Source organism: Leiobunum rupestre, chromosome 9 (genome assembly GCF_980474605.1).
Source record: "Leiobunum rupestre chromosome 9, qqLeiRupe1.1.hap1, whole genome shotgun sequence".
Lineage (NCBI taxonomy): Eukaryota > Metazoa > Arthropoda > Arachnida > Opiliones > Sclerosomatidae > Leiobunum > Leiobunum rupestre.
This window is the reverse complement of record NC_143392.1, coordinates 26242143-26264996: the sequence shown is the minus strand read 5'-3', so window position 1 is coordinate 26264996 and position 22854 is coordinate 26242143. Positions and strand designations below refer to the sequence as shown.

General features: G+C 36.5%; 1 protein-coding gene across 1 annotated transcript; it reads right to left on the bottom strand.

Moving 5' to 3' along the window:
- Positions 1 to 1077: 1077 nt before the first annotated feature.
- Positions 1078 to 22600, bottom strand: LOC149927020 (cytochrome P450 3A29-like). Its single transcript, XM_090157790.1, has 14 exons — positions 22518 to 22600; positions 21511 to 21572; positions 9109 to 9231; positions 7808 to 7926; positions 7642 to 7763; positions 7125 to 7362; positions 6520 to 6659; positions 6311 to 6437; positions 6095 to 6188; positions 5586 to 5694; positions 5297 to 5385; positions 3982 to 4119; positions 3728 to 3893; positions 1078 to 1243 (listed from the first exon to the last, which is right to left on the bottom strand). Exons 2-14 carry the CDS (start codon positions 21564 to 21566, stop codon positions 1166 to 1168), a joined length of 1599 nt encoding a protein of 532 aa, XP_090013916.1. The 5' UTR covers positions 21567 to 21572; positions 22518 to 22600; the 3' UTR covers positions 1078 to 1165.
- Between the last annotated feature and the right edge of the window lie 254 nt (positions 22601 to 22854).

Here is a 22854-nt window from a genome sequence, read left to right as displayed (position 1 = left end):
GTTGAAACATTGGAATTGTTTCGATGGTGCCTTTATTCCTCTCGTGGTTCCCATGGCGGGAATCTACCTCCAACAAGAGGTGCAATGTTACAACACATTCCGCGATCTCACTAACTTTGATTTGTTTACAGAGGCTCCATCGAATCCAGGACCTGAAGATTTTGGTTGTAGAAAGAGGAACTTCACTGAGGAGATTCCAGCATTAGAAGCGATATTAGAACTGGTAAAATGATCCTGTAAAACTGGGTGCAAAGGGAACTGCTCTTGTCGTCGACGCTTGCTTCTGCTCAGGACACTGCAGTAACCCTCCTATGCTAGAAATTCTCTCTGTTCGTAGTCAGATATTTTTTCGTTTCAAGTTACTTTAATCTTAAGTTTTTCAGATGATGAAATATAAACGGTAAACACGGGATTAACGAAGTTAGGAAATCTTATTTCATATCAAAAACAAATCAATACCAACATTAAAAAATAAATTGTAGCTTTTATTATAAAGATAATACTTTTCTCGGAGCCTGTGGGAGTACCTTTAAAAACCTCTTAATAAATTAATAATTGCTTAAGAAAAATAAATGAGACAGTTTGATAAGGACGATATAGATACTGGTGGATCAAGTCTGGCAAACTTTTAACGAAGTCAGATTCACCTAAAAGCGAGACCACGATTTATTACTAGTCCACAGATTTATTCCATATTGAGGGCAAATGATTTATTCCTTGTGTTACCTATCACTGCCATTCACTCCCTCACCTATAACCACTCTCCGGTTTCTATAAATTCAAATACTGGTTTACACCAAAAACACCATCAAGTTTTAACAAAATTTCAATTATTAAATACAACATATTTTTTCAAAGACCCAAAGTTTTTTGCTTACTCCGAGCTTCTTAAAAATAATCAAAAAATAAATACAATTCGATAAATTTTCAAACTCAAAGTACAAAAAATCTTTGCTTGAAAAGTTATTAGCCCAGCTGATTATTATAATTACTATCATTATTAAAGTAAGCGCAAAACAGCAAGTGCTTGGGTTTCTTGCGTTTAAAAAACACCAATTCGTTATAAAAGACTGCCATTTTATTTTATTTAAACAATTAATTTGATCATCTCCAACATAAAGTTAAGTTTAAATGAAAATATTTCAAATAAATACATTAAAAGTAATTAAAGTTTTTCCGCCTTGAGCCACACTCCTTTTTTTGGCTGGATCAGTCCAATTTTCGAGACCACTGATAAGTTTTCCTAAAATTTAAAGTAAAGAAGACATATATAGTTAACACATTGCAATAAATTGAAAATCTCATCTTGAGATTTTATTATCTGCTCTCTAAAAACTAAATCGCACTCTCAAACTATTAACCCTCCTATGAAGTGCGAATGGTCACTTTTATTTCAAGGGCGTGTATTACGGAATTGGAATAAATAATTGCAGTGAGAGTAGATGGTGTCTAAGACCCTTTGCGATATAAGGTGATGTCAAACTTCCGTAACGACGATAGATACAATTGATGACCCTAAGATACAATTCTAGGACGCATAGTGAAAGACGATTGTACTTAGAAAAGAATGTCTTATCGTTTTCCATTAGACGTAACCTTTTTCTCTGAAATGATATATTTATATATTTATGAGAACCAAAAAACCTTTTATTTGTGGGTCTATATGTTTCTGACTCATTTTTGGGTTACCTTATGTGTTTTCTCTTTCAACATAATCTTCACTTTTTCATGTTTACCACAAAGAATTTGCAGTTGCTACCTTAGAAAATTATGAATTCTAGAAGAGTTAAGGTAAACATGTTAAGTTCATTATATAATTCTTTACAATGCAGTCCATAGGTGGTTCCTTTTAACTTTAAATTGCGTATATACTAATCTCCACCACTCTCCCCCTATTCGGCTTTCCGTTCCTATGCAACTCGTTTTGAAATTTTTAATATTTAGGCTTAGTTTCTCTATTCGGTGTTATAGTCGCGAGCCAGATTTCCCGCACGGTACTGACGAGTCCCAAATAGGACGAAACCGGTCTACAGTTGGAATTTCTGGCTATTTAATTTAATTTAATTTAGTTTTTCACTCGAAGATCTATTTGGTCCGAGTTTCACGTCTTTTTGTTCGCTCGAAGACCTATCGGTAAGAGCTACTAGTAAGATTTTAAATTTCTTCAAATTTGTTAAGGGTTTAGCTTTATTATCCCTTTTCATAATGGACTAATCTACTTATTCGCTAATTATATAATCCTTTAAGGTAAACATATGACAATAGGGTGGTCCTTATTTTATTTATTTCTTAAATATTGAAGTCAGACCCGCTAAATTAATTGCAATGTATATAAACAAATTTCTTGAGAAATTTGGGTTAAATTGAGCAAAATTTTGAGGTAGCTCAATGAGCTTGAAAACGCCATATATTTTAGCATTAGAAGAAATAATGATTTAGCCACAACCCCTAACTTTCTCGCAAAATATTTATAAGAATGAAAAATCATTATTTCTTCTAATGCTAAAATATAGGGCGTTTTCAAGCTCATTAGGATACCTCTAAATTTTGCTCAATTTAATCCAAATTTCTCAAGAAGTTTGTTTATATACATTGCAATTAATTTAGAGGGTCAGACTTCAATATTTAAGAAATAAATAAAATAAGGACCACCCTAATGTGACAGGTGCCACAATCGTTTAAATTTCATCCGTCTCTTGCGCTACATTTCTTAAATAAGGCCGGAAACATTGCCAAATATGACCGTTCATACGTGGTTCCACAGGTACGGAAGTCGATGAGCTACTAGAATACCGGACCGAAATATTAAAATGACTTTGTGACCCTAAAATACGCTTTTAAGACAAACCTGAAATTACATTCTTTTACGATTGTTATTTTTGATTTTGCGCCTGTTTACGCTCCGGATTACTTAGCGCAGGCTACCGTTCTTCGTGTAAAAGGTGTACCTACGCGTGTACTCCTAAACATACTGAACAAAACAATAATAGGTGGATACTTTTGGCTTGTTCTAAGATTTCGGTGAAAGATAAAAAAAAATAATAATTATACTCCGATGGCTGCCTGTGTCAATTTTAGCAGAACAATTACGGGCAGCAGAACATTTTAAAAATTTTCCGTCTTAACTCCCACTTTTAATGAGGAGTAAAAAGATTTATCCCATTATTCTAAAATTGGTGATTAGTTCAGAGTCTAGTGTAATTCTGTCGACCAGAACAATCGAATAATTTTAATTTAATGTTAAATTGGTACATAACAAGCGAACATTATTCATCGCGTAAGATTCAATAATAATAGCTAAAACTACAAGTATTCTTCGTTCTTATATCGTCATTTGAGAATCAGAAAAAAAATTATACAGACCAACCATGATTCTTGGAAAATTAAGCTTTTTCTTATTATTTAAAAAAATAAAATTGTGAAAACAGTGCAGTTGATGTTTTTATACATTCAAAACATTATAAGTCAGGTGGCATGGAACCCAGAGCCAATCCATACGAGTAAACAGGTCGGATTAACTCAGAAAAAAATTAAACAACATTTTAGAGTTCCTGATTTTTTCACAATCTCCCTCACCCTCAATTCAAGTTGGTGAAAGGGGGGGGGGGGCGATAAACTTAGGCGCAATTGAATAAAATTTCGCCAGTCCGTGTCTGACCTTTGATATTGTTTCCAACTTTATCCCCAAGTAAAAAAAACGAAATCGATAAAGGTTTTCTATACTAACAAGTTCCGAGTGTTCGCTTGGCACGAGACGGTATCGACTGAGAAGGCTGGCCATAGTGAGCTTCGCTGCCAATTGGGCAAACTTCATTCCAATGCAAATTCTGGGGCCGGCGCCAAATGGCTGATGAGACATTGGGACTATGTTCTTTTTGTTTTCAGGTGAGAACCTTAAAAACAAAACAATTGATTGCAATTAAATTTCAACCTTGATAAATATAAATTTCCTGTTTAATACCGGTTTTAAGTTGAGTTTACCTTTCAGGGTCGAATATTTCTGGTCTGTTCCACAGCTCCTCGTCAGAGTGCAAAAGGGCAATCGGTATGTGAACTGTCAGGTCTTTTGTAATTCTCAAATTTCCGTACCGTTCTTCTTTTGAGACAGCTCTTTCAAATCTTTATTTAAAAAAAGAACGTAAAACAATTTTACTGGGATTTTGTTAATAAGGTCGTAGGTTCTCATTTTGAAAACATTAAAGCGAAAACAGGATTAGATTTGGTAACCACAAGTTCCTTTAAATTAAAGTAGATTTCCGCTTGTGTGGGAAAATAGGACAGAAAAATTCCAAAGCACGGAAAAAAGTATACTTTTTTCTAAACTTCGGACTGAATATTACAGATGACTTTGAGGCCCTTTGATCCTCAAAACCTGATTCGGTTATCACAGTGATCTTGATCGATAAATGTTTGAATATTCATTCCAACAATATGACGAATTGTTAGACATTTTTAAGGTTAACAAAGATTTTCCTTACGAGATTGAAGTCAGTAAAATTCGTCTCACGCTGCGTGACTTGTCATCGGCTGATTTTTATCAAATTATATACTGTTTTTAAAAGAACTACCACTTTGAAGGAAATGCAAGAAGGTGGTTTCTCAAAATTCTTTAATTTCCAAAACTACTACCAAACATCAAATAATATACCGCTTTATATTCAAGAATGTTTCACAAACCTACTTAAACAGAAGCGTAAAAACTTAATTTAAGTCCGTAAACCAATCACGCTTCGCAATAAATAATTGCAACAGTATTATTAGATGAGTTTTTGTAATATTGGTCAGATGTTTATATATACTTCTAATGTTTTAGAAGTAGTTCCTGTTACTGTAGAAAAGGAAATAGAATACCATATTTCTTTTATTCACTCAAAAAGGAAAGCATTATTAAGCAGAAACCTAGGTTTGACGTAAGAAAGCAAGTAAGGAAGTAAAATTAAAAATGGAAAATTGCCTCGAAATTTGATTAATCAAAATAGCCAGCGTAAGAGTTCGATAATTCTGGGGCGTAAGATGCCCATCCCGTATACGAGACATCGCAGCTGTCAGAGAGGCTTGACTTACACTTATTATTTTAAGAAAAGCTAGCTTGAAATACGAAATGCCCGGTTTTATTGACTTTTCAAGTTCAAGCTTATAGTCGCACCTGTTTCTATACAAAAATGTTCATATTAGAACAGATATTTGAATAACGCTTGTTATCCGAACATTGTTGGAGAAAATTTTAACGAAGTGTTACTACTTCGTCTCAATTAAAATAGTTTTTCTTCGTCAAATGACAGTAATAGATACTTACACTGGAACAAGGTCATAAAACCTCAAGGTTTCCGACATCACTTGGTCAAGGTATGTCAACTTTGCAATACTGGAATAGTTAAGTTCACCCTAAAAAATAAAATAGAATTTTCCATGAAACATTTGCGGTTTCAATCATGCTAAATCGTTTGGGAGCTTTTGGAAATAAGCATACCATAAATGACTATCTGTGTTTCTGTGAGAGAGTGTATGTGTGTGTGTGTGTGTGTGTGTGTGTGTGTGTGTGTGTGGGTGTGTGTGTGTGTGTGTGTGTGTGTGTTATGACTTACTTCTTCAGCTTCAACCTGTCGAACCTCCTTTCTGATTTTCTCTTGAACCTCCGGATTTGATATTATAGCATGGGACATGTATCCAAGAGCCGTACTGGTCGTTTCGTAACTAAACCCAAAATAAAATATTTGCTTAAAGGAATTGCCTTTTTCGTAGTTAAATTTTTTTTATGCAGTGCTTAAATTGATCATCTTAAAGAAAATACCCTGAACCAAACCATGAATTTTCAACCTGTATCGGTTTTGTAAAATGTTTTGCCGAATAATGTACATCCTTACCATTACTCTTAAAATATTTAAAAATTGAGCCAGCGATTCTTAGTGAGGATCCCGATAACCTTAACTAAATTGGTTTATAGATCAAAAGTTTAAGGGGCGATAAAAATATCAGCCTTATTAATAAAAATTAGGGGAGCTATCGCGGCAAAGCGTTTAGATTATAAATTCGCTAAATCACTTATATGCGAACTGTTATTTCAGGAAAAATGAAAAGCTGAATCGATACTTACCCAGTGAAAAAAAACAGAATTGTATTAGAAACCACTTCCTGGTCACTCATATAATACTTTGATTTCTTATTTGCGTTTGTTACACTGTTTTCCTCTAAACATACAATAAAAAATACATATACATTTATGAATATATAGATATATATATATATACCACACTCGGTCTTTATAAAGGTGTTATAGAAGCACATAAATTATTTTATGGTATGTACTCACCTTCTTTGTTTCCTGCTGGTGGTTCCGATTCGTATCCAGCAGTCAAATTATCTCCAGAGGCGTTTTTAATATCAGACCGAGATATTTCTGCATCCAACATAAGTTGCAATAGATCATTTCTTTTATTCTAAAATGTCATTCCATGCCAAATGATAATGTACAATTATGAACAAATTTTAAATTAATAATTTATAATATCAAAAATATACATTAGGATCAGCTCTTCGCCCTTTGACAATACCAAGGCAGCTCAAAACCGCTTGCTTGGTCTTGCTTGGAGAAAATATGTTTTTCAGATTTAATATTAGTTTTCGCACAATTTGAATTAAAGGACAATCCGGAAAGCATACTTAAATAAAAATAAATATTTTAAATTTGGACGCGTTTTACGTACAGCAACTAATTTGGTCTTAAGTGATAACGAGATAACTACTGTCTAGGCAGTTTACCAAGACACTTCTTTAAATTTATTAATTAGTGTAATCTAGGAGCAACAAACACAAGGAGAACGCAGCTAGCCTTTAAACACGCTAACGAAGGGTTGTGTATGAATTTCATTGGACGAGCGTCACGAGCCTTTACGATGAACGTTTTACGGGCGGGGGGAAGACAATTTCCGAATTTTCCCCTTCCGACGGCAGCAAGCGCTAAAGCGTCTAGCCAATGAAAAATATACACAAGAAAATTCACGACTTTTGACGGGTTGCGTTCTCCTTGTGTGGGGTGTTGTGTTTGTTGCTCCTAGGTGTAATAAACCATCACGGCACACTACAGCTAAGCTTGAAAACTAAAGGTCACTTTGTGTCTTTATTACCGGCCAGAAAGCAGAGCCCAGAGAAGGGATCTTCTTTGAGAATGTCTTGAAGGCCATTCAGGAAAGTATCCTTTAGGTTTATCTGCACGTTGGTTTCTGTTCGAAAAGCAGTTCTCGAGATGACATCTAATGTCAGCCTTTTAAACATATCGTACAAATCGAATTCAATTCCGTTAAAACTTTCTTCGTTTACTTTGTCGAGAAAAATCTCCAGAGCGGATTTAAAATGAGGAAACATCTTGAAAAAAATGTCTTAAAGATTTATTAAACAAGATGTAAGAAGCCTAACATTTAAACTATGTTACTTTAAATTGTTCAAATTGGTTAAAAGTTTTAAGGTGCGTATAAAATAAATTTATTTGCCAAAATCCGTTTATTAAATATTAAGTTTAAAAACAAGCTCTCATTTTAAGCTCCAGGTTACAAAAGCAGTTTGTACGAGATGTAGTTACCACAAATTAACATACTCTTTAAATATTTCGTTCATTTATTTTATTACTTTGTAAACATTTCAAACCTGTTTCATTTTTCCAATGGTGAATGCCGGTGTAAGAATGGCTCTTTGCTCTTTCCATCTGTCGTCTTCTACATCGAGAATGTGTTTGGTATATCGCCAGTTGAACCACCTGGTATCACTTTCTTAATTACAGAAAGCATTTGTATTAACGCATTTTTGGATTTACGAGATTTGCTCGCGTAACTTACTGAGCGATTAATAAATGAGTGGAAATCTTTAATTTCTATTTGCTTTAATATGTCAGTGTCTATAATAGCCACAATCGGACTTCCTCCCAAGTAATACCTATTTTAAAAAGAAGGTTATTAAGTGTGTTACTAGTTTATTTTAATTTAAGTTTTAAAAGTACAGGAAAATAAACAATTAAAACTATCAAGTGGTTATCAAGCTGATGTAAAAAAGCTATATATACATTCTTGTAACACGTTTTCTGTTCCGATACTTTCTGATCCTAAAACCAAATGAAATAAAAAATAAAGTCATAAATCAAATATTCAAATTACCCAAAGCATTTTCCATACTGTTTGCTCCAATCGGAAGTTGCATTACGTATACCCTGAAAATACATTTTTTATAATTGATTTTAGTTTTTTGATTTTATGTAAGCTTAAACAATTGCACGATAAATTTTAAAGTTTAAAATATCTAACTGCACATCTTGAAAGGTAAAGGTCAATCATAAATGAGTTTTTTAAAATAGTTAGCCTCTTTGGTCTGAAGGTCAATTGCAATATTGATCAATGCCACTTGTTATCGCCATCGTATGAGTTCTAAAATGTTTGCAATTGTTAATATTAGTACCACCTTTTTAAATATTAATATGGTTTTTTTTCTATTGCATATTTAGACAGGTTTCATTCTAATTCAGTTTGTTTAAATTTAAAAGTGATAATTAAGAATTTAATATGTACGAATGTTTTGAAGTAATTAGGAGTGAGAAGTAGCTCACAAAATTCAGTTTCACGAATCCAAGTTAAGTATATAACAAGCAGCGTGGAGATTCTTTTAGTTGAAATGCGTGAAAGTAGGTTGTTGAAGTGGTTAGCATTTTCACTTCGCAGCAAAATAAGCCGGGATCGATCCCAGCTCAAGGCTTTCGGTGACAATTAGGAACGATTTTCTCGGCGTTGATTTTGCAAGTTATCTCCAAACTGGTTAAGGGCGATTTATTAGATTTCACTCTTCCATAATAACGTGTTGAGTTTAACAGTAATAATAAGTGTTGAGAGCGTTTGGTTCGCGTGGCACGAAAGGCTTACAGTATTACCCGGAAACCTCAATTAATGGCATTAAAAATCTCTAGATGACTTGGGTGGTGCGATATATTATGTTGTGACAGTTGGTTCTATTTTAATAAACAAGGCAAAGGTGGAAAATAGATTCGGTTATCACATTTAAAGAAATACTCAGAAGATTGTTGCCATTAATTCAATTCCAATAATTTTGTTATGAAGTATCAGGAATTACTTCGCAAGGGTCAAATTCTTGAATACCTTTCTTTTGATTTCCAGAAGATTACCAATGAAGAGATTAGGATTTGGACCTGGTATTCCGAGATCTTTCAAAACTGACATTTTCCTCCATCTTTTACTGTTAGAAAGAACGAATTAGAATTGTAAAAATAACCTTTCAAACTCATTTTACTTCTAAAAGGACATTAATGAACTTTTGCCACTTGTTATTAAAGTTTCTCGCCTCACGGATAAAAAACAATTGATAGTTTAATGAAAACAATTTGGTTCAAGGAAGAATATTGTTTGCCAGATTTAAGGACCCATGTTTATTCGTCATTTTTCACTCATAGAGACCCATAGAATGCATATAGAAAGTTTCGGTACTCTTATCCGTAACACCCTGCATATAAAAAGGATAAAATAGTTTTTCAGAAAGGGGTTTTTCAATAATTTTCAATTATTTTACACATTTCTTATTTTAGAGGTGGTCGGAGCGATTGAATTCAAAAATAGGATAGGGCAAACCAGTTTATAATCTAAATGTTAGGTTGTCTAAATGAGCAAAGTAGATGAATGTCTCATTCGACTCAGCGTTAAAACATACTACAGACACGATACCCAATTCGACCCGAAATAAAGGACGCGAACTTTTCCGACATAAAAACCGGTAAACCTTTTTCCTCTTATTTCGAAACAGAACTGGCCGTTAATTTATTTTTACACGCCCAACAAAAAAACAATGCTTTTTAACAGCAACCAAAAATTCACTTTCACACGCGCGCGCGCTATACAAACATTTGAATACGAATATAGGTACTTTGAAAAATTACAATGTGTACAACCAAACATTCCACCCGCCTTGAAATAACGAATTTCAAATAAGATAGTATAAGTCCGAAAGTTTGAATACAATTAAAATCAGTCTAGTCGTAACTGGCATAATTTAACAACGGGTCTTTTCAGTGATTTGTCAGAGGTTCTGACAGTTACGACGCGAACTTGATTGTCTTGTCCTGGATGAAGTTCAGTGATTCTTGCCATTCTCCACTTGGTTGGAGGTAAATCTTCATCCTTGAGCAAGACCAGGTCACCGACTCGTAGATTCGGTTTTGGTGTAGTCCACTTTAGACGTTGTTGAAGGCGTGAGAGGAATTCGTTTCGCCAACGGTTCCAAAAGTGCTGCAGTACTTGTTGGCCCAATTGCCAACGTGACAGGCGGTTGACGTTTTCAGAAGTCAAATTGGGTTCGGGTATTGCGGTGAGCGCATCTCCGATTAGGAAATTTCCAGGTGTTAACGCATTGAAGACCCCCTGTAGCACAATGACTCCGAAAACGAGTCGGTTAGGGGTCGAACAGTCGTTTTGGAGTCGCAGTCGGCATTTCGACTCTTAGCCGACGATATGATTTTTTTTGAAAAATGTAGTCGAGATTGCGACTATTAAAAGTACTACGAAACAGAATACTGATTAGAGTCGGAAAATTTACGATTATTTAATTTTTAGAAAGATTCCGAAATTAAGTCGGCAAAACCGACTGTTTCAAATTGTTCAAGAAATGCAGTCGGCCTTTAGTCGGTTACGTAGTTTACGACGTCCGTTTTTTTTACATAGTACAACTTCCAATATACTAGTGATTCGACTATCCATTTTTTAGCCGGCAAAAATACCAATTTAAAATTTCGCGGGAGGCCCGGAAATCATGCAGAGTCATCTAAATAAAATATTTTGAACGATAGTCTTAAATGCATTTAACTTCATATGAAACTTAAAAAATGTGTAAAGTATTTAAGATAATAATTTATTTTTATTTAAACCGTTTAAATTTAAAAAAAAAATGCGACAACCATGCCACCTACAGTGACGCTAAGTTATGATTTTAATCGTAACCAAAAACAGAAGTGCATGACTGTTCGGATCGGCGGATGGGATTCATTTTGGTTAGTGTTTGATAATTTATTGTGGTTTGTCGTATATAAAGTAGAATTCTTAAAGTTTTCGTGATTTTATTTGTCATAAACCACTACCTAGCCGGAAGGAAACTTGAAAGGAAGAAAAAGAAGGGTAATTTTTATTAAAATTATAAAATTTAAGTAGTTCTACGTTAGCTAAGGCTTAGTTATGGCGGGAAAGCGGAAGGCTTACAAGGCTATAGATGACCTTTCCTCTAGACAAAAAAGAAGAAAAACAAATGAGTTTATCAATAATGCTTTGCAGGATAATATTGCGGTTGGAACGAATGCTAATGAGTGTCAAGCTGGCCCTACCCAGTTCCATGACAGTGATAGACAAAATGGACCAAGACGGATGAAGAGCGGAGAGACTTTAAAAAAAACTGTTTAATATATATGTTTGATACTCACTAGTCATACTGTTAAAAAAACCTCAAGAGTTTTTCAATGTTTATCTGATAAATTAATCAGAAATAATCTTTCAACATATTTTTATAATAAGTTGTAAACACAATCATACATTGTGTAATTGCGATAATGTTTTGGTTAATTGTTAAAATGGGTATAAAAATGGGAAACAAGTTATAATTTATATTCGATTTGTCACCCAAAAATATTGACTTATATCAATAATTTACCAAAGGTATATATTTCTACAATTTAAAATAAATCAAAGTGAGCTATTTCTACTCAGCTTACCCTATTTTAGGGCTTAAACCAGGTAGTCTGGAAAAAAACTGTCAACTTTGGAAAATTGCAGAAATGTTTCGTAACTATTTCCAGACTTCACTACCTGAAGTTTCAGATAAATAAATACTTCAAATATTGTATAATTAAATTTTTGTCAAAACATTTTATTACAAAAATTAACAACTTTTTAGTATAAAAATTCTGTATCGTTCTTGATTTGGTATTGGAGAAGAGGGGGGAAAGTTATAATGACCGACTCTGAATAGGCCAACAAAAAGGTGTCGGTTAATAGGACTATTTCTAGGAAATTAGCTAGACATAAGGATGTCGGTAGGCCACACGTTCGGCGGTCGGCAAAAAGCACACTATAAACAGTCGGCCGACTGCAATTCAGGTAGGACATTTCGACTGTTTTTCCAGGAGACTCCCGACCTTGAATCGGAGTTGACAGCTCGACACTTAACCGACTATGCGACGCTGCCTAGTCGACGTCGGCCCGACTGTTTTGTGCTACAGGGGACGTTTGTGTCCGAGCTTAACGCCGTTAAAGGACGTGAATTTAAGCAAGCTTCGATTTGGCAAAGAAGAGTTTGATTTTCTTCAAAGCTTAGGATCATGGTGCCAAGAACTCGCTTAAGATGATACTTGACGGACTTCACCACTGCTTCCCAGAGGCGCTGCAGGTGAATTGAAGTGCCAATTCCCATGTAGCACATGAAGTCGTTTTAGGGTCGGGGTAAAGTCGAAAAGTCGCTTTATAGTCGACGACCAAATGCCGACCTAAAAACGTCCGAACGTTTTTCGACACTAAAACCGTTTGGGACTATTTATGGTCGGTATGCCGACCCTTATCCGACTTAAAATAGACCTTACATTTAATTATTACCCCTTTAGCACAAAGAGTCGATTTAAACGCACTCTCGCCAGCTGAATTTTCTCACATAGGTAGCTTTTAGTTCTTTTATTAAAAAGAGATGGCGATGGAGTCTATTGCGACTCGTGCTAAGAGTTATTCCAATCTCACTTCAATCTTTATTGTAAAAGTCGAACCTTAGAGTTAGAAATCAGTCACTCCAGGGGGCTGAAAATCCTACCTTTGACTGTACAGCATAGTTAGAGAAACCTCCGCTACTCTCATTGCCGCTACTATCTAATGGAAAAAATTTAAAGAAAATAAGTAGTCCCGAACTCGACGCTAACACAAATTTTGAGCTTGCGGGAATGCGTTTAAGGTCGGGCTTTGGTCGAAAAGTCGCCTTTCGGTCCTGGTCCAAATACGAACTTTAAAAGTCCTAAACGTTTTTGAGATAATTCCTCGTGAGTACGTTTTCGGTCGCTTTTGAAGTCGGTATAGCGACCCAGCATTTTGAACCACTAGCCGACTCTAAAAGTTTTATCATTGGAACTAATTAGAGTCCAAACGCCGACCTTGAATTGTAATAGCTGTCGTGACTTACAAAAGACATGACACATTTATAGCCGAAGCAACGGCCGACTTACATCCAACATTTATTTGCCAATTAATCGCTCAAAACTGTGAAACTTTGCCGATTTAATAAAACAAATTGAAATATTTTTAAAATAACTTCCTTTCTGTATTATATTTTTTCGAAAAAGATTATATATTCAATCTGAGAATATTTCCTTATTAAAAATCTCTCAGCTCAAGTAGGTTGCATTCGTATAGCTAAATATGTTAGGCTAAGATATTATTAATCGTTATTTTACCAAGCCCCAAGAGACTATAGAACTCTGTACGCTAGTTACAAAAGCTTTCCGATTGACGGAAATAAATTCATTGTTTCACTCCCGTTCATGGGTCTTCATCAACTACATACATGTATATAGCTATAATTACGGTTTTATGTGGTCATTTTCAGTCATATAAAATATCAAAAAGTAAGTAATTATACAGTACATTCTAAGTTGGGATGACGTCGGTAATTTTGCTTCGGCCGACCCGACTTTGGGTAGGACATTTCGACCGTTTCAACAGAGGTGTCGGGACGTACGGCTGACCCTGCCATTTATCTTGATCGTCGACGTCGGCCCGACCATATTTTGCTACAAGGGCCCCTGTAGCAAATTAGAGTCGGGCCGACGTCGGAAAAAGGTACTAAACACTAAAGTCGGCCGACCTTTGGATATAGGGTTGAAATGTATTAGGGGTAAAAGGTCGGCCGCCTACAAAACGTCGACTCTTTACCGCCTTTTAATAGACCTAAGAACCGACTCCGAAACGACGTCGGGCTGACTTTATATTAAGCTTATTCCCGACACAAAACTTATCTAATTATTAGATGCCGCGTTTTTCGAATACAAATAAGTTTGAAGAAAAAATGAAATTGAATAAAAATTATCTCAGAAAATCATCAAAAAGTCAGAAAATAATTAAAATATCCAATTTCCTAAATACATATGGTCTGTTTCATAAAGTTAATGTCGAATCTAATTAATTCCTTCGTCCGCGAGCCATCGTGATACTCGATCGTTGTTGTTTGTAGAGACGATGAATTCGATGAATGATTTCATTTCTCGATCGGCTCCTGTAAAAATGGTTCCACAGTCGCCAGTGGCGTAGCGTGTATTTCTTTCACCCGGGGCAAACCCTAAATTGGCCGCCTTCCCCCCTTTATTTTCGCAACTAAGCAAAAAATCGGTGAAAAATCTGTGATACTTTATTGCTCTGTTGATTGCAAAAGGATTCAAGTCATTTAAAAATTAAAATTTTATTTTGCGTGTTTTTAGCAACTCGAACTCTTTAATGAAATGGTCAATATTAATTGGTACCTCTTGTTCGATTGCCAAGAAACCCAGATTTGTTAATCTCAACATGCACATTGTAGACCTTTAATAATTTTTTATAGTTTTTCTAATACACGATCTCGGCGGGCCGCGTTCGTTTCAATTTTCCAGGCCACTGGCCACCCCCTACATCTAAGCCGCCCGGGGCCATGGCCCCCTTTGCCCCTCCCACGCTACGCCACTGACAGTCGCTGTAATTGTAAGCGCATTTTCCACGTCGAGAAACAAAGCGTTTCAATGCTGCCAGAAATGCTTTGGTGGTCATGTCACTGACAAGTTCAAGATAAATTGATCTTGTGGTAAAGCAAGCGAAGACGGCAATGTATCCCTTAAACCTGAGGTGGCTTCGTCTCTTCATTAGTTTAAGGGTAAATGGTCCTGCGTAGTCGATTCCACACTTCAAAAATGGCCGAGCAGGATTTACTCTCGCTGGTGGTAAATCGCCCATAAGTTGCTTTACAGTGACTGCCTGCTGTCGTACACATGAAACACATCTTCTGATATGGAAACGTATGGCATCACGAAGACCGACGATCCAATAACGTTTCTGTAACACAGAAGTTAATAGTTGAGCACCTCCGTGAAAATGTTTCTCGTGCTCGTGTTGTATTAGAAGTTCTGTTAATTTGCTTTGTCTCGGTAACAGTGCCGGATGCATTTGTTCGTATGGTAAGTTGGAGTAGCAAAGTCTGCCACCAACTCTTAGAATCCCATCTTGATCGATGTACGGACGCATCTAAAGGATTTTACTTTTCAGTGGTAATTCCTTGTTTCGTTAAAACTGTTGCTTTGGACGACCCGAATCCAATGGGATAGCGCCTTTTCGTTCTCTTCCTTCGATAAAGGTCCAGTTATCCTCAATTCTGTCGCATTTCGCGAATTGAAGACAAAACGTAGAATATAGGCGGTGACATGAATGAGTTTTTTAAGCGTTGGAAATTTGGAAAGGAGAGTAAAATCCATTTGATGATGTGTTACTAAAGAAACAATTAATCTTTCCTCGGATAAACATTCATTTGGCTCTAAGAGTTCATGTAGTTCTTGCGTTGTTGCGGCGAAGATAAGGAACTGAGGTCCATGCCACCAAAGACCATGATTTCCCAGTTCGCTAGCGGATATTCCTCGAGAAGCGCAATCTGCAGGGTTGTTGTCTCCTGCAATGTGATGCCATTGCGCTCTCGGTAGTTTTTCGTGGATCTCTGACACTCGATTGGCTACGAACGTTTTGCAACGTTGCGGTGGAGCTTCCAACCAAGCTAGGACGATTGTTGAGTCCGACCAGCAATGATCATCGGCTATATCCAATCTCAATGACTCCCTGATAAGTTGAATCAGAGAAGCAAAGAGTAATGTTTTCAATTTCTGGTAAATGGGTTAGAAACGACCTCCATTTAGCTTCAAGAGGTTGGGGAAGTTGCTTTGCCCAATTCAGTTTTATCTGCCACATTTCCTGTAACATACGTTTCGCTTGAACGGTCACTGGTGCCAACAGTCCCAGAGGATCGAATATCCTTCCTGTATCCGAAAGGATCGCACGTTTAGTTATTGAACTTCTTGACGCTGGAGAAGTAACCATAAACGAGAAATTATCAGCCGAAGGAGTCCAATATAGGCCGAGAGTCTTGACTGATTCGTCGTTCTCGATGCATAGTGGGTTTTGTAAATCCTTCATGTTGGCTGGTAGTGTATCCAATAATGCAGCTTCATTTGACGCCCATTTCCTTATTTCAAACCCTGCTTGAGATGTAGCTGGAATGATTTCTGACTGAAGTTTTAAAACGTTCTCAATCGTTTCGTCTCCTGACATTAGATCGTCCATGTAGAAGTCCTTTTGTAAAGCCGAAGATGCCAACGGAAGTGGCTCTTTTACGTCTTGGCCGAGTTGCTTCAAGACTTTAATTGCTAGGTATGGCGCTGATGTGGTTCCAAGTGTAACCGTTAGCAGCCGGTATTCAAGCAAGGGTTCGGTTGAATTGATTCGTCAAACAATTCTTTGAAGATCTTAGTCGTCTGGATGTACTCTAATTTGACGAAACATCAAATACAACGCGATGTTGACGAAAGCGAATAAGGAGGTTGTTCAAATGCTCTTGAAGTTTGGGCCCCACTAGCAGATGATCGTTTAGGGAAACTTCAGTTGTAGATTTGGCAGAGGCGTCGAACACCACACGAACTTTTATGGTGGTACTGTCTTCTTTGAATACCGCATAATGAGGCACGTAGTAAGTTGGATTGGTTTCGATTTTTATTTCATTCGAGGGAATGAGTTCCCCCAAGAACTTGCGGTACTCCTCGTAGAGATTCGGGTTCGCACGTAGACGCCGTTCTAAGTGAGAGAATCGACGGATTGCCATTTGTTTAGAATCTCCAAGGTTTGGTGCATCGTTTATCTTTGGTACAGTGAATCTTCCTGTAGAGTCACGCGTATGTGATTCTTCAAAGTTCTGTTCACATTGAATTTCTGTTGGAGATAGTAATCTGCTTCCAATGTACAATGGTGGACCTTTATTTTCGAATTTCTTCCGGCCATCAGCAATGGACCGGAAACTGCCCATTCAAAAAGAGTATTAAAGGCACCTGGAAGACCTTCTTTCCCCTTGCAAATGGCATCTTGCAAGAGCTCTAGGTAAACGTCAGCACCTAGTAAAATATCCACTTGTTCAGGGCTATGAAAAGTTGGATCAACAAGTGTTAAGCCTTTCAAGTGTAGATAATTTCCAGGATCGAACGGACTGTTAGGGTAAATAATCCGTGACCTTTTTCAGGACGATTGCCTCTACGATGACCTCCGATGTTTTGATGATATTTGACTGAATATTCACCATGATACTGCCTTGAGAGGTGTTCATTCCGGTTGCTCCAATTCCGTCAACTGAGACGTTGAAACGTGTACGCTTCAATCTTAGCTTCCACGTGAATTGTTCCGTGATGAAATTGGCTTGAGAACCTGAGTCCAGAGGTGCTCGGGCTGGATAAAGTTGCTCGTCAAGTCCCTTGACTTGGACCATTGCGGTTGCCAAGATAACTTGGGATGATCCTATTATTTCACGAGACGGGCATGAAACTACACCGGAGGTTGCCTTCGTCTTCGTTAATTCCTTCTCTTGATGTAGATGTGTGTTATGTCGTGCGTTGCATTTCCTACCATGACCAGATTTGCAATCATTGCATTCAGAAAATTCGTACATTTGTAGACAGAGTGTGTTTCGTTGCAAAAGTGACATGATGAGCCTTTGTACTCGATCTCTGAAGTAATGGAGGCTTCGACTTGATTGCAGTAATTGTAGGCGGAGCTGCTGCCTCATGAAATGTAACGAGATCCTCGAAAGTTGGTCTTTCGGTCCAACTCAGAGAAAGTTCCCATTGTCGGCAAGATTCAGAATCCAGTTTTTCCTTTACAAGATAAAGTAGAATGGAATCCCAATGTTGTACTGGTTTTTTGAGAACCTTAAGTGCCCTTATGCATTCGGCGGTGGTATCGATGAGCGTTCGTAAAGCGGATGATTCTTGGATGACGTTAGTTTGACTGAAGAGATGTTTGACGTGTGCGTCGATGATTTCCCGGGTATTGATGAACCGATTGTTTAAGATATCCCAAGCCTCCAGACAGGAGCGGATCCAGGCCATGAAGTAAGGAGGGGCGATCATGGGCATTCAAAAGGCGTCTGCTATTTCTTCACAAATTTAGTTGGCAGGTATTAAAGTAGATGGCGCTATCGTTTCTAAGCTCGAAGCCTATATGGAGCGTGAAAATGTAACGTGGAGCTCTCATTTTCGTTTGCTTAAACGAAGTACTTTCTACAATTAGAAAGTCTAGTATACTCTAGTATCTATAAATATATTTCAATAACTTCCAAAATTGTTATGTTTTTTCAAGTATTCTAAGGGGGGGGGGCGATCGCCCCCATCGCCCCCCCCCCTATGGATCCGCCCCTGCCTCCAGATAGTTAGCGTCAGTTACCGGAATAGATTGAACGAGGAGCGCTGCTTCGTTTCGTAATGATGACTTCAAATACTGAAACTTCTGAGCTCCGGTGAGCGATTCGTTGCTGTGTACGGTTGCCGTGAAGAGATCGTGAAACGGAAGTCAATTGACGTAACCACCGCTGAATGATGGAAGTTCCAGCTTCGATAAACGTACATCACTAGCTGGTCTTTCATTCGATTCGGTGACGAGTAGGATTGTCAGAACTTCGAGTCGAGCGATTAGGGGGTTGTATTTCATCCCTTTATTTAAAAATCTAACTGAGCTATATCTTCTAGCAAGTAATATATCTAAACTGAGTGTTTCTAAATATAACCATTTCATTGACAATATGTTGCATTGTGTTGTTCCTCAATATGGGAAGCTTAATTAAATTTCAATTAAATAATGATACACTCTAGTTTCTAGAAATATTTTATCACGTCTCTTTGAAGCCAAATTAAGGGGAGCACTACCACCCATGCTCGTTGGAGTACACATAGTAGTAATGTGAAAACACCCCGCACTTGACGTACTTAAAAACACCACTTGTTCTGGCTGATGGACCACCCCCAGTCGCTTTTCTGCTCCTTATGATATCTTGGGCCTTTTTCTATGCTTTTTACTCAGACCACTGTGTTAAAATTTGTGGGCCAGTTCTTTAAGTCCCCATACTAACATCTGACACGTCGTTTGCAATCTCTTTCCACGCTTTTTCTACGTGTTCCTTACTTTTGTAGGCTTTCACTCATAACTCTGTGGACTAAACTGATTCTAGCTTCAAGCCCAGCAACAATTGCTTCCTTTTCCCTTTCGCTTCACTTCCTTGCCCTTTGCTCTCCTTCTTTGCTTTCTCCATTTTTAAAACAATTTCGCGTTTATAAATAATAAATGTAAATAATAAATAAAAACCAATGTAAATATATCAATAAAATTTCGAAAAAGGTCAAAAATACGAGAAAGCGAATTTACGAATTCTTGAAAAGTTGTCTCTGGGACGCAATTAAAATACGAGACTTCCGGTCTCAAAACTTTTTTAATTACGAAACTTTTGGAAATGTCTCTGGAACGGGCCCTAACTCTGTAGTCTATACCTATATCGATTATCAACAAACGTGTGGATAATATTCAAATATATTTTACCTGGACTTTTTGTTAGACATTGGTGTTTTTTTATTTTGAAATTTCTTCACATCCATCCACCAATTAAAATTAGAGGGGTTAAGTTTGTTTTGAATTATGTTAAATCTTACATTCGAATATCTTCTAAATATATTGAAAGTAAATTGCAGGAAAAGGTTGTACGAAGATCATTTTAGAGCAGAATAAAACATTACAATCAGAAAAAAGGGAAAAGGGTTAATCTGTTTCTTCAGCTATACATAAAAGAGAAAAAAAAAAACATTTTAAATGTTAGATTGTCTAAATGACCGAGCAGAGAAGTGTTGCTCTCGAATAGGAGGACAAATCTTTGGCTAACAGAGCCGAGCTTAAAAACCGGATTTTATAGGCAATAAAATCTTCGCTTTTAATCTGTCGCTAACAAAAGACGCACACTAAACCACTTTCTTAGAAATTATCTATTGTTGAGCCTTTAAGCTACTTTCCGAGCACCCAAAAGAGGTTAACGATAATTGCGGGCGATAACTGTTGCGGTTTGGGAGAGCTAATTGTCTTTGAGAAAATGTATATATATCTCCACCGGACTGAAACAGTGGATATATACAGGTAGTTGATGCGGTCTTGAAGTGAAGGAAACGGTCTTGAAGTTAGGTGATGGTAATTGGTGATTGGTAACGTGGTAGTAGGTTAAATAATGCGTTGGAATTAGAAAATATAAAAACTGCATTTATTTACACGAAAAAATCAACGTTTAAATTTTGGAAGGAGACCTTCTCTGGTTAGCGGGCTCAAGAGATCTGCCCAGTGTAGGACCCTGGGAACCGTCGAAAGCTTTGTTCCGTCCCCCTTTCTTACACCCCAGGTAGATCCCCCTTATAGCCATCCTTTGGCACGCGGCATCCCAAAGAAGTCAAATTGCTTGAGAAGTGATTTTTTACGACTCTCGGGGATAGCGGTGATGGGACGGCGGACAATCAGAGAGACTTACCCTCTCTCGCAAATTGGCGAGTTTCTGGGAAACTCGACCGTTCCCCCTGCCCTACACTTTATTGGCAATGGATCATCGGTAAAGGCTCCCAAAGGTTGACAGTTTATTTAAGGAGGAACGTTGGGAGAAAATACCTTTAAAAGCTTGGAATACAATAATATAATACAATGAAATAGAAAGTACACTGGTTATTTTTGGCGCGAAAACAGGTGGTTATATTTTTTAGAATTAAGCTATACATTATTTAAGGTACAAAATGAAAATTACAAGAAGTTTAAATTTATATTTAAGTTTAAATAGATTTTAAAGGAAAGCGCTTCATTTGTAATACGCTTTCGCAACAATAATAACATTTCCCGTTGACTACTTTATTATAGACGCCTATGCAAGCAAACTTTATTCAAAAATATAAAACCATTTTTACCAATGTCGAACCATTTCGACCACGTTTGCCCCTAATGCTTGTTTTCCACTGGCGCGCGCAACGACGCGTTTCTCAGCTTTGAAACGTTCAAACGTTTTTACGCGCGTAAAGAAAATAACATTATGACGCGTGCTAGTGGAAAACAAGATTAAGACCATTGATGCTTTACTCTGGTTACATTGTTTTTCCTAGGGCTGCATCTCTGCTAAAAATTCCGAAATATTATCCGGTTCTTAAGCCTCAATTAAGATAACGTCTGGGAAATGACTACAGCTTTAGCAAAACTACCGCTTAATTTGGTAATATGTAATAAAGCTTCGAATGAGGTACATTCCCTCTTTTTAACGAAAATTACCCGATTGTAAGAAATTAAATAACTGCGTAGCTCAATAGTATGGCAAAAGGCAATTTAATTTGACAGCTTTATAATTATGAGGAAAAATGCTTAAGGAAAAATAAAATGAGAAACTTACTAAAACCACAGTGACACAAGTGCTATGACTAAAATGAGCGTAATCGACGACAACATTTGAACCTAGCAAACATTTGAATGAAAAGAAATTATCAATACGGTAGAAGTGGTCGATTAAGTTGAGAGAAAGGCGAACGACTGCCCGCTACTTTTATATTACTTTAAAAATATATATAAATAAGCCATACTTTTGGGTCTAAATTTGGGCACAAACATTGTAGGAAAGGCGGAAGAAGGGTGATTGGGCGTGCTCATTAGCTCTTGTATATGGTGGTGTCAGAAATATGTATTTCAAAGGCATTGTTAGTTGGTAAACATATAACACTTCAACTGAATTTAAAATTTCATGGCTTTAATTTAAGGGAGTTTTATATTTTTCTCGGATCGTAGATCTGTTTTTGGTGAAAATATAGCCCATGAACTTAAGAAACGGCTTGAGGGAATTGATTAATATTATCATATTATAATGATATAATGATTATAAAAAATAAATTATGGAATACTTTAAACTGTAACTCTTCGCATCTTTCTCAGAAGAAAAGAAATAACCTCATAATTAAAAACGTCATTTTGACGGGTGTTACCAAATTAATTACTTGATTAAAACACTAAATGATCTAAAGATTTATAGTTTTTTTATATCCATTTACATAATTAACATGCGACAATTGATTTGGCTTAAAACTTATGATCAAAATGTCCGAAATTTCAAAACAAAGACGCCCGAAGTTCAGATCCCATTTTATGATTTATAAATTAAGAAATTATTGGACTAAAATGTTTTCATGGTAATATCAATATAAAAAAAACTAAGAACATAAAGACATATATTTTTATAAACTTTATTCAAATATATATATATATATTCTACTTATTCACTAATTATATAATCTATTCAAATATAATGTTCAGCCTACAAAATTGTTACGTTTTCTTTAAAGAAGTTGCCAATGAAAACTTCGTAACAAATTTAATTAAACATTAAATAAATAAATAAAAAATATTTACCTTTAACAGGAAACGAAATCGGTTGTTTTATATCCTTATAATGAACAGCTTCAAAATAGGTGTTGCTTTTTCATCCTGACGTGTTGTAATGCGAAATATCAAATTAATAAGAAATATACCATCCCCTTTCCCCCAAAATAATTGCTGGTCGAATATTTTGGTGATTGGGTGATTCGGTTGTTTGTGTTTTACCCCAGGTAAGGGAAGGGCCCGTCCTTTTACCGGGAGATCTTTGTTTTTGTGGGATAGCGAGGAGATCACAGCGCCCCTTTGACCCCTTATTGATATGCCGACGTGTCTAAGACCAGTTGTTTGATAGTCATTTATATTTCTTATA

Bases quoted from the DNA above. Each gene is read 5' to 3' on its own strand.
- LOC149927020 (XM_090157790.1), bottom strand. From the start codon at position 21,566: ATGTTGTCGTCGATTACGCTCATTTTAGTCATAGCACTTGTGTCACTG. The intron at 5,695-6,094 runs GTAAGTATCGAT...TTTTGGGTTTAG, and splicing joins ATTCTGTTTTTTTTCACTGG to TTACGAAACGACCAGTACGG. The intron at 4,120-5,296 runs GTAAGTATCTAT...TTTTAAATAAAG, and splicing joins TTTTATGACCTTGTTCCAGT to ATTTGAAAGAGCTGTCTCAA.